This window comes from Callorhinchus milii, unplaced genomic scaffold (assembly GCF_018977255.1).
Source record: "Callorhinchus milii isolate IMCB2004 unplaced genomic scaffold, IMCB_Cmil_1.0 Scaffold242, whole genome shotgun sequence".
NCBI lineage: Eukaryota > Metazoa > Chordata > Chondrichthyes > Chimaeriformes > Callorhinchidae > Callorhinchus > Callorhinchus milii.
Genome location: NW_024704983.1, coordinates 7,301 through 19,157, shown reverse-complemented (window position 1 = coordinate 19,157; position 11,857 = coordinate 7,301). Strand labels below are relative to the sequence as shown.

General features: G+C 52.0%; 1 protein-coding gene across 1 annotated transcript in view; it reads left to right on the top strand.

Annotated features, from left to right (window-relative positions):
* The window catches only part of LOC103172791 (GTP-binding protein Rhes-like), a 2,311-nt gene extending 723 nt beyond the window's left edge, over positions 1 to 1,588 (top strand). Inside the window, exons 2-3 of the mRNA XM_042346011.1 lie at positions 3 to 151; positions 972 to 1,588. Coding sequence (XP_042201945.1) covers positions 3 to 151; positions 972 to 1,525 — 703 coding nt within the window. The 3' untranslated portion in view covers positions 1,526 to 1,588. The remainder of the gene's footprint in view (positions 1 to 2; positions 152 to 971) is intronic.
* Positions 1,589 to 11,857: the final 10,269 nt, after the last annotated feature.

Sequence of the window (11,857 nt, the reverse complement as noted above, 5' to 3'; positions counted from 1 at the left end):
AGCGGACGCTTTGAGGAGCAGTACACCCCCACCATAGAGGACTTTCACCGGAAAGTCTACAACATCCACGGGGAGGTCTACCAGCTGGACATCCTCGACACCTCAGGCAATCATCCCTTCCCAGCTATCAGGAGGCTATCCATCCTGACAGGTAAGGGGGTGACACACACACACACACACACTGACAGATAGGGGGCGACAGAGAGAGAGAGAGAGACGGCCAGTGTGTTTGTGACTGTATGTGTGGTGTACAGCGTGTGTGCACCGAGTGTGTGCACAGTGTGTGTATAGTATATGTGCACTGTGTGTGTTTGGTGTACAGTGTATGTGTATAGTATGTGTGTACAGTGTGTGTGTGGTGTACAGTGTGTGTACAATGTACAGTGAGTAACGGGTCCTGTGTCTACAGTGTACAGTGAGTGTGTAAAGTGTACGATCTGTGTACAGTATGTATATGTACAGTGTAGAGTGTGTGTACAGTGTGTATAGTGTACAGTGTGTATAATGTACAGTGTGTATAGTGTACAGTGTGTATACAGTGTGTGTACAGAATAGTGTGTGTGCAAAATGTACAGTGTGTGTGTAGTGTACAGTGAGTATCAGATCATATGTGTACATTGTACAGTGAGTAACTGTGTGTACAGTGTACAATGCGTGTCTAGAGTGTACAGTGTGTGTGTACAGTGCAGTGTGTGTACATGGTACAGTCAGGAATGGGGACTGTGTGCACAGTGTACAGTGAGTATACAGTGTGTGTGTACAGTGTATGTACAGTGGGTGTGCACAGTGTGTACCGTGTGTGTACAGTGTGTGTACAGTGTGTGTGCAGTGTGTGGGTACAGTGAGTGTGTGTACAGTGTGTGTGTACAGTGTGTGTACAGTGTGTACAGTGTGTGTGTTCAGTGGGTGTGCACAGTGTGCACAGTGTGTGTACAGTGTACAGTGTGTGATGAGCCGCTGTGTGTTTACAGGGGACATCTTTGTGTTGGTGTTCGAGTTGGACAGTCGTACTTCCTTTGAGGAAGTGGAACGTTTGCACCGACAGATCCTGGAGTGTAAGACCTGCCTGAGAACCAGGGCGGGGGCCGGGGCGGGGGCCGGGCTGGGGGTCCCCATCATGCTGGTGGGGAACAAGGCTGACCGGGGGGAGCCCCTGCGGGCTGTGCGGGGGGAGGAGGCCGAGCAGCTGATCGCCGGAGATCAGAACAGCTCCTACTTTGAGATCTCGGCCAAGAGGAACACCAACCTGGAGGGGATGTTCCGGGCGCTGCTCAGTATGTCCCAACTGCCCCACGAGATGAGCCCTGCGCTCCACCGCAAGGTCTCTGTGCAGTACAGCGAGGCCTTCCACCGCAAGTGCTCCCGCTCCCGCTCCCGCTCCCGGGGGGACAAGGACAAGGTGGCCCTGGGGATGGTCTCCCCCTTCGCCCGGCGCCCGAGCGTCAACACCGACCTCATGTACCTCAAGGCCAAGGTCCTGGGGGGTGAACAGGACCGACACAGAGAGAAGTGCAGCCTCCAGTAACACAGCCCCGGGCCGGGGGGAGGGGGGGGGATGGATGGACTGGTTACCTTCTCCTCTCCTTCCCCCTTCTCCCGCTGCTTCTCCCCTCACACTCCCCCTTTCCCCCCAAAGCCCCCATCAAAGAGCTCAATTTCAGGTAAAATATCGACCGTTCATTTAGTATAAAAGTTCCACATTGCTGTGTGGGGGGAGGGGGGCCTGTGGGGGAGGGGTGCAGTGATGGGTGTGGGGAGGACCCCCGGGTGGGGGGGGGGAGTCACGGTGGGGAGGGGCGGGGGAGCTTTACTGGGGGATCGGGGGGAGGGGCCTGGGTGGAGGGATGTGGGGGGCCCCAGGGGGAGGGGTATAGTGCTGGGACAGGACACGTGTATAGCCCCCCACCCTCTCCGCTCAGACCCACACGGACAGAGAGAGACCATCACTTTGTCTGTATTTATACTTATTAAACCTTACAATTGAAAAGGAACTTTCACCGTCAGTGCTTCCGAACCAGAACAGTCGGGAGTGTGTGAGGTACAGGTGGCGAGTGTGTGAGGTACAGGTGGAGAGTGTGTGAGGTACAGGTGGAGAGTGTGTGAGGTACAGGTGGAGAGTGTGTGAGGTACAGGTGGAGAGTGTGTGAGGTACAGGTGGAGAGTGTGTGAGGTACAGGTGGAGAGTGTGTGAGGTACAGGTGGAGAGTGTGTGAGGTACAGGTGGCGAGTGTGTGAGGTACAGGTGGAGAGTGTGTGAGGTACAGGTGGAGAGTGTGTGAGGTACAGGTGGAGAGTGTGTGAGGTACAGGTGGCGAGTGTGTGAGGTACAGGTGGAGAGTGTGTGAGGTACAGGTGGAGAGTGTGTGAGGTCCAGGTGGAGAGTGTGTGAGGTACAGGTGGAGAGTGTGTGAGGTACAGGTGGAGAGTGTGTGAGGTACAGGTGGAGAGTGTGTGAGGTACAGGTGGAGAGTGTGTGAGGTACAGGTGGAGAGTGTGTGAGGTACAGGTGGCGAGTGTGTGAGGTACAGGTGGCGAGTGTGTGAGGTACAGGTGGAGAGTGTGTGAGGTACAGGTGGAGAGTGTGTGAGGTACAGGTGGAGAGTGTGTGAGGTACAGGTGGAGAGTGTGTGAGGTACAGGTGGAGAGTGTGTGAGGTACAGGTGGAGAGTGTGTGAGGTACAGGTGGAGAGTGTGTGAGGTACAGGTGGCGAGTGTGTGAGGTACAGGTGGAGAGTGTGTGAGGTACAGGTGGAGAGTGTGTGAGGTACAGGTGGAGAGTGTGTGAGGTACAGGTGGCGAGTGTGTGAGGTACAGGTGGAGAGTGTGTGAGGTACAGGTGGAGAGTGTGTGAGGTCCAGGTGGAGAGTGTGTGAGGTACAGGTGGAGAGTGTGTGAGGTACAGGTGGAGAGTGTGTGAGGTACAGGTGGAGAGTGTGTGAGGTCCAGGTGGAGAGTGTGTGAGGTACAGGTGGAGAGTGTGTGAGGTACAGGTGGAGAGTGTGTGAGGTACAGGTGGAGAGTGTGTGAGGTACAGGTGGAGAGTGTGTGAGGTACAGGTGGAGAGTGTGTGAGGTACAGGTGGAGAGTGTGTGAGGTACAGGTGGCGAGTGTGTGAGGTACAGGTGGAGAGTGTGTGAGGTACAGGTGGAGAGTGTGTGAGGTACAGGTGGAGAGTGTGTGAGGTACAGGTGGAGAGTGTGTGAGGTACAGGTGGAGAGTGTGTGAGGTACAGGTGGAGAGTGTGTGAGGTACAGGTGGAGAGTGTGTGAGGTACAGGTGGAGAGTGTGTGAGGTACAGGTGGCGAGTGTGTGAGGTACAGGTGGAGAGTGTGTGAGGTACAGGCAGAGTGTGTGTGTGTGAGGTACAGGCAGAGTGTGTGTGTGTGAGGTACAGGGCTGGGGGATGGACTGGGTCCCAGGGACTGAACTGGGGGTGTGGGGGGGGATGGGAACTGATCTCTGTGAGTCAGTGGGAAGAGAAGTTATGAGAACCTCTGCTCCTGAGGTTTACCGGCCGGGTGTCTGTCACACACGGACACCCGTCACCGTGACCATCCGGGTGTCTGTCACACACGGACACCCGTCACCGTGACCATCCGGGTGTCTGACACACACGGAAACACATGACCATGTTCAAGAAACTCCAAACTAGACTGAAAGTTTCATGTGTCTCTCCCTGGAGTGACGCCGAGAAACCGGGAGACAATGCAGGATTTCCCAACCTTGGACGCTCCCAGAACCACCATCCGGTAGGAGTTCTTGGCCGGAACCTGCAGCAACAATCCATCCGACTGACAGGTCCTTATCATCCCGCTGGCCGGCCACAAGCCTGAATCCCGGGAACGCTCAGCAATCCAGGACCTGACCTGAAAACAGCATTTCATTTCATCACCGACAGGTCAGGAGGACGTCTCAAAGCGCTTCACAGGATTCACTGTAAAGTGACTGTGTCCTTTGTGAGAAAGCACAGCAGCCAACTTGCACATGAATCAGAGAATTATACCGCACAGAAGGAGGCCATTCGGCCCATCGTGTCTGTGCCGGCGAGAAAAGAGCTTCCAAATCAACCCCACTTCCCCGCGCTCTCCCCATAGCCCATCAACCCCACTCCCACCGCTCTCTCCCCATAGCTCTGATCAACCCCACTCCCCCGCTCTCTCCCCATAGCCCTGATCAACCCACTCCCACTCTCTCCCCATAGCTCTGATCAACCCCACTCCCCCGCGCTCTCCCCATAGCCCTGATCAACCCCAATACCCCGCTCTCTCCCCATAGCCCCGATCAACCCCACTCCCCTGAGCTCTCCCCATAGCCCTGATCAACCCCACTCCCGCGCTCTCTCCCCATAGCCCTACAAACTTGTCCCCGAATAATTATCTGCTTCTCTCTTAAAAGTTATTATGGAATCGGTTCCCATCGGCCTTTCAGGCAATGATTCCGGATCCCAACAACTCGTTGTGTGAAAGCATTTCTCCTCANCCCCCCCTCTGTTTCTTTTAATAACTATTTTAAATCGGTGCCCTCGGGTTACCGACCCACCCACCGGGGGAATAGTTTCTCTTTGTTCACCCTTTCGAATCCCCTCATAATTTTGAAAACTTCTATTAAGTTTCCCCTTAACCTTCTCTGCTCCGAGGAGAGTAATCCTCACTTCTCTACCTCTCCTGATCACTGAAGCCCCTCATTCCTGGTACCATTCTGGGAAATCTCCTTTGCTCCCTCTCCAATGCCTTGACAAAGGGCGAAACCGTGGGCAAGTTTACTCCCCACACCTAACAATAAACCCGCCAAAAAACAAATCCACGACTGTCTGTGGGACACTGTTGTGTGCAATTGGCCGCTGCGTTTCACCCACAAATATACAGTGAATTCACTTTACAGTCTATTCTGTGAAGCGCTTTGAGACATCGAGAAGACATGAAAAGCACTATATCAAATGCAACGATTGTTATTATTATCCTTCCTAAAGGTGTGGGGCCCAGAGCTGAACACAGTCTCTACCTGAGGCCTAACCAGTGTTTTATATAAAGGTTCATCATAACTTCCTGACTGGTGTATTCTATGCCACTATTTATAAAGTCTCGTATCCCATATGCTTTTTTAACAGCTTTATCTACCTGTCCGGCACCTTCAAAGATTTACCATATGACCCCTCAGGTCTCTCTGTCCCTTCACCTCCTTTAAGGTACCATCGGCTTATATTGTCTTTCCTCATTCTTCCTCCCAAAAAAAGGCATCACTTCGCAGTTCTCCACATTAAACCTCATCTGCCCCGTGTCTGCCCGTGTTACCAGTCTGTCTATGTCCTCTTGCAGTCGGTTACTATCCTCCTCACTGATTACTGCTTTTCCAGCTTAGTATCATCTGCAAACTTGGAGATTGTGCTCTCTGTACCCGTCCAGGTCATTTATACAGATCACAAACAGCAGTGGCCCCAATACCGACCCCGGGGGTCACCACTGCACTTCCCTCCAGAAGTTCACCACCGCTCTCTGCTCTCTGTCTCCCAGACAGTTCTGTATCCACTGCCACTGTCCCTTTAATACCGGGGGCTTCTATTTTGCTTATAAGTCTCTTATGTGGCACTTTATCAAACACCTTTTGAAAATTCATATAAACTACATCAACTGCACTACCTTCACCCCCCCTCTCCGTTACTGCATCAAACAACTCTATCAGGTTTGTTGGACATGATTTGCTTTTCATAGAATCACAGAATCATAGAATCATAATCGTACAGCACAAAAAGAGGCCATTCGACCCATCGAGTCTCTTTGAGAAGAGCAATGTAATGTCAGTCCCACTCCCCGGCCCTTTCCCCATAACCTGCAAACCCGTCCTCCTCAAATACCCGTCCACTGCGTTTTTAAAAGTAGTTATTGAATCGGCCTCAACCGCCCTTTCAGGCACTGCGTTCCAGATTCGAACAACTCGCTGCATGAAAAAATGTATTCTCCCCTCCACTCGGCTTCTTTTAGAGACTATTTTGAATCTGTGACCTCGAGTCACCGACACTCCCACCAGTGGGAACAGTTTTTCTCTTTCTAACCTATCAAATCCCCTCATGATTTTGAAGACCTCTATCAGGTCCTCGTAACCTTCTCTGCTCCAATGAGAATAATCCTCACCTCTCGAGCCTTTCCTCATAATCAAGGCCCCTCATTCCTGGTACCATCCTCGTAAATCTCTTCTGTACCCTTTCAAATGCCTTAACATCCTTCCTATAGTGTGGGGCCCAGAACTGGGGCAGTATTCTAACTGAGGCCTAACCAGTGTTTATAGGGTTAATCATAACCTCCTGACTCTTGTACTCTATGCCCCTATTTGTAAAGCCGAGTATCCCATATGCCCTATTTACAGCTGTATCTCCCTGTCCTGCCACCTTCAAGGATTCATTTACCTGCACCCCCAGGTCTCTCTATTCTTCACTCCCCTTAAGATTGTATTACCGCCTATATTGCCCCTCATTCTTTCTACCAAAATGCATTACTTCGCATTTCTCCACATTGAAACTCATCTGCCATGTGTCGCCCATTTTACCATTCTGTCTATGTCTTCCTGCAGTCGGCTCCTATCCTTCTCACTGTTTACCCTCTCCCTAACTTAGTGTCGTCCACAAACTTGGAAATGGTACTTGCTATACCCAAGTCCAGATCATTTATGTATATTAAGAAGAGCAGTGGTCCTAATACCGATCCCTGGGGACACCACTGTACACTTCCCTCCAGTCAGAAAAGCAGCCGTTCACCACAACTCTCTGCTCTCTGTCTCCCAGTGAGTTCTGGATCCGCTGCCACTGTCCCTTTTATACCATGGGCTTCTATCTTTCTTACAAGTCTTTCATGTGGCACTTTGTCAAATGCCTTTTGAAAGTCCATATAAACTACATCAACTGCACTACCTTTATCCCCTCTCCGTTACCTCATCGAAAAATTCTATTAGATTTGTTAGACAAGATTTGCCTTTAACAAATCCGTGCGGCTGTCCCTAATTAACCCATATTCTTCTAAGTGAAGATTTATTCTGTCCCGGATTATAGTCTCCAGGAGTTTCCCCACTACTGATGTTAGGCACTGGCCTGGAGTTCCCAGGTTTGTCCTTCTGTCCCTTTTTGTACAGGGAGTCACATTGGCCACTCTCCAGTCCTCGGCACCACTCCTGTGTCCAACGAAGATTGAAAAATTGTAGCCGAAGCCTCCGCTATTTGTACCCGTCCCTCCCATAGTAACCTCGGCTGCATCCCGTCCGGACCGGGCGACTTATCACCTTCAGCGCAGTCAACCTTTTCAGTACTTCCTCTCTGTTTATACTTATCCTATCCATTTCCTCTACTCTCTCCTCCGATACTGCGGCATTTGGTGATCCACTTCTTTTGTGAAGACAGATGCACAGTCCTCATTCAGCACATCAGCCCTCTGCCTCCACAGTAAGATTTCCTCTTTATGGAATAAAAGGTTCTGTGCTCACAGCATGGAAACTGCTCTGGTCAAGGTGACAAATTACATCCTGTCCATCTGTGACCAGGGCTCCCTCTGTCTCCTTATCCTCCTCAACCCCTCTGCTGCCTTCATTACCGTGGACCACTCTATCCTCCTCCACCGCCTCTCCTCCCACCTCAACCTTCAAGGTTCTGTCCTTAAATGATTCAAGTCTTATCTCTCACACCATCTCCAATTTGTCTCAACCAAAGGTTTCTCTTCCAGCCTCCGCACTGTCTCGTGCACTGACAGACTGTCTGACATCAAGTCCTGGATTAGAGCCAACTTTCTACAGCTGAATGTCAGCAAGAACGAGGCTCCTGATTGGCTCCGTCAGTGCCTCCACACCTCAGGCGCTGACAGCATCACCATCCATGGATGCACACTCCACCTCACCAGCCAGTCAGGAACCTGGGCATCTTGTTCAGTTTGACCCTCAACTGTCCTTTCTCCCCCATATCCGTGCCATGACCCGCTCTGCCTTCCCCCACTTCCGCAACATCGCCCGACTCCACCTCACTCCCGAAACCCTCATACACACATTCGTCACTTCAAGTCTCAACTACGGAAACTCCCTCCTAGTCGGCCTCCGCAACTCTTCCCTCCACAAGCTGCAGATCATCCAGAATTCTGCAGCGTGTGCTCTCCAACACCAGGCTCCGTGACCCCATCACCCCCACCCTCTCCCGGCTCCACTGGCTCCCCATCTCCCAGAGGATAATACTCAAAATTCTCGTCCTCACCTTCAAGGCCCTCCATAGCCTCGCCCCCTCCTACCTCTCTGACCTGCTGACCTCCTATCAATCTGCCCGCTCCCTCCGTTCAGCGGGCTCCGGCCTGCTCCAGGTCTCCCGCCTGATCCTCCCTACCTTCGGTGGCCGGGCTTTCAGCCTCTCTGCCCCCACACTCTGGAGCTCCATCCCACAGTCTCTTGGTCTCACTCCCTCCCTTACCTCCTTCAAGGCATGACTCAAGATTCTCCTTTTTGACTGTGCCTTCAACTGCCCTCCTGCCCCCTCTGACCTCCCTCACCCCAACACTGCCCCCTCCCTCATGCTCAGGTCCTGATCCCCGACTGTTCAGCGCCTTGGGACGTCCTCCTGACATGAAAGGAACTTTACAAATGTAATTTTGTTGTTGTTGTCATTTATACGCTTAGAAAATACCTTAGGTTTCCCTTTTATGTTACCCGCTAATCTTTTCTCATACAATCTCTTTGCCCCTCTTATTTCTTTTTTCAGTTCTCCTCAGTAATTTCTATACTCTGTACTTTTCTTTTGATTATCTTCTGTATTTTGGACCTGACACTTATCATAAACCTCCTTTTTCTGTTTGATTTGAATCCCAATTTCCTTATTCAGACAGGGAGGTTTGGATGCCCTCCTTTCCCTTTTGTCCTGTCTCTGAGCTATCTCCTCCTTGAAGGCTTCCCATTGCTCATTAGCTGTTTTAGCTGCCAATCTTTCTTTCCAGTCCACCTTGGCTCGGTCCCTGTTAACTCATTGAAATTAGCCTCTTCGAGTTGACTATCTTCACCTTTGATTGCTTCTTGTCCCTTTCCATAACTATTCTAAACCTAATATGTTGTGATCACTGTTGTCCAGATGCTCTCCTTCTGAAAACTGCTCCACTTGTCCCACTTCATGCCCCAGAGCCAGATCCAGCACTGCGTTCTTCCTCATTAGACTGGAAACATACTGATCCAGAAAGTTATCTTGCACACATTTCAGGAATCCTTCCCCCCCTTTACCCTTTACACTGTTATTTTGACATCTATGTGAGGATAATTGAAGTTCCCCCATTATCATTACTCTACTGGTTTTGCAGATTTGCTCGTCTGTCTCCTTCCCACTATTTGATGGTCAATAGTATACACCAAACAGTAACGGCTCCTTTTCTGCTCCTTAACTCAAACCAAATAGATTCTGTTTCTGGACCCTCTGGCACATCGTCCATTTTCTGTCCACCTTGTACATGTCCCACTTGCCCCAGTACTTGCCCCAAAGCCCCAGGAATCTGAAGCTCTCCTTCTACACATTAATCTACTTTACCTTGTTATTCCTATACACACTACCACATGGCGCTGGGAGTCAACCAGAGCTCTTGCCTTTGAGGTCCTGCTCTTTAGTCTCCTCCCGAGCTCCTGAAACTCTTGCCTGTAGGACCTCAAGCCTTTCCCTTGCAATGTCACCATTGCAATGTCATTGGTTACAACATGGACATGACTTCTGACTGTTGATTTGGAAGCTCTTTTCAAAGAGTTGGCACAGACATGATGGGTCGAATGGCCTCCTTCTGGGCTATATATTTCTATGATTCTATGATTTGTTCCCCTTCCCCCCCAGAATGTTCTGTTCTGTGATATCCTCCACCCTGGCACCTGGGGACAACAAACCAAGTGTGACTCAAGTCTTTGGTGGCAGAAACGCCTGTGTAATCTTGACTGTTTGTCCCCAATGACAATTGTATTGACAATCTTCCCAGTGTCCCCCCCAGGGATGCATTTGCTTTTGACTCCCCGGCCCAGAGGTGTCCTCACCCTGACTGGTACTCAGTACAGAGAACCAGTTTGTGATCGCCGCACTCTCAGGGGATTTCTACACTGCCTTCCTCTTCCTCTCACTCTCCCCCTGAACCCTCTGTGGCTGTGGGGTTTAATAAATAAATTAAATAAATTATTGTCTGTCTCTCTTTCTTTTTCTTTCTTTCTTTCTTTTTCTTTCTTTCTTTCTGTACCTCGTTCCCACTCTCATCAAATTCTTTAACAGAATTCTTATTTTGTTTCCTCCTCACTCTGCTGAGCTCTCTGCTCAGTGAGCGAGTGATTTTGTCTGTCGGCCACAGGACACCGGGAGAGAGAAAGAGAGAGAGAGAGACTCCCATCTCCTCCCTCAGCGCTGCGGGAGATCTCTAACGTCCCCCCAAACAGTGCACAGACGGGGAGTGAGGTTTAACGTCTCATCAGAAGGGACGGAGTCTCTGACAATGCAGCGCTCTCTCTCTCTCTCTCACTCTCACACTCTCTCTCTCCTGCTCTCTTTCTCTCTCCCCAGCACTGCTGTGGAGTATCAGCCTGGACTGTGAGCGAGTCCCCGACATGGGGTATGAACCCAGTCCAAGCAGCTAAAACAGTGTAGGTTGTCATTCAGGGGTTGTCTCGCAGACGAGAGGACCGTTTTGATTCCCGGGCGGAGGGCAGACGCGCCTCTGTTTAGCAGCAGTCAGGAGGAACCCGGTTGTTAGTCAATTGGCAATTCGCTTTTTGGGGGTAATAATCCCTTCAAAAAAAAATGTGGTCACTCAATCCAGGACAGTTTGTGGGGACACTGCTGTGCGCAATTCGCTGTCGCGTTTCGCCCACAAAATATACAGTCACTTCACTTTACAGTATATCCTGTGAAGCGCTTTGAGACGTCTCGAAGATGTGATGAGGCGCCGCGTAACTGCAAAGATTATTATTATTATCAACACTCTGTCACAGCGCTGCCACTCTCCATCACTCTCCGTCTATGTCCGCACCCCTGACAGACCCCCACACACACACACACAGCCCCCCCACACACACAGCCCCCCCCACACACACAGCCCCCCCACACACACACAGCCCCCCCCACACACACACAGCCCCCCCCACACACACAGCCCCCCCCACACACACAGCCCCCCCACACACACACACAGCCCCCCCCACCACACACCCCCCCCCCACACACACAGCCCCCCCCCACACACACAGCCCCCCACACACCACAGCCCCCCCACACACACACAGCCCCCCCACACACACCCCCCCCACACACCACAGACCCCCCCACACACACAGCCCCCCACACACACACACACAGCCCCCCCACACACACACACACCTCCCCACACACACAGCCCCCCCCCACACACACAGCCCCCCCCACACACACACCTCCCCACACACACACACCTCCCCCACACACACAGCCCCCCCACACACACAGCCCCCCCACACACACACAGCCCCCCCACACACACACCTCCCCACACACACAGCCCCCCCACACACACAGCCCCCCCACACACACACTCCCTCCCCACACACACACTCCCCCACACACACACACAACCCCCCCCCCACACACACAACCCCACACCACACACACACTGCCCCCCACACACACACACTCCCCCCACACACACACAACCCCCCACACACACACTCACCCCCACACACACACTCACCCCACACACACAGCCCCCCCACACACACACACACAGCCCCCCCCCACACACACACACAGCCCCCACACACACAGCCCCCCCACACACACAGCCCCCCCCCACACACCACACACTCCCCCCCACACACACACAGCCCCCCCACACACACAGCCCCCCCCCACACACAC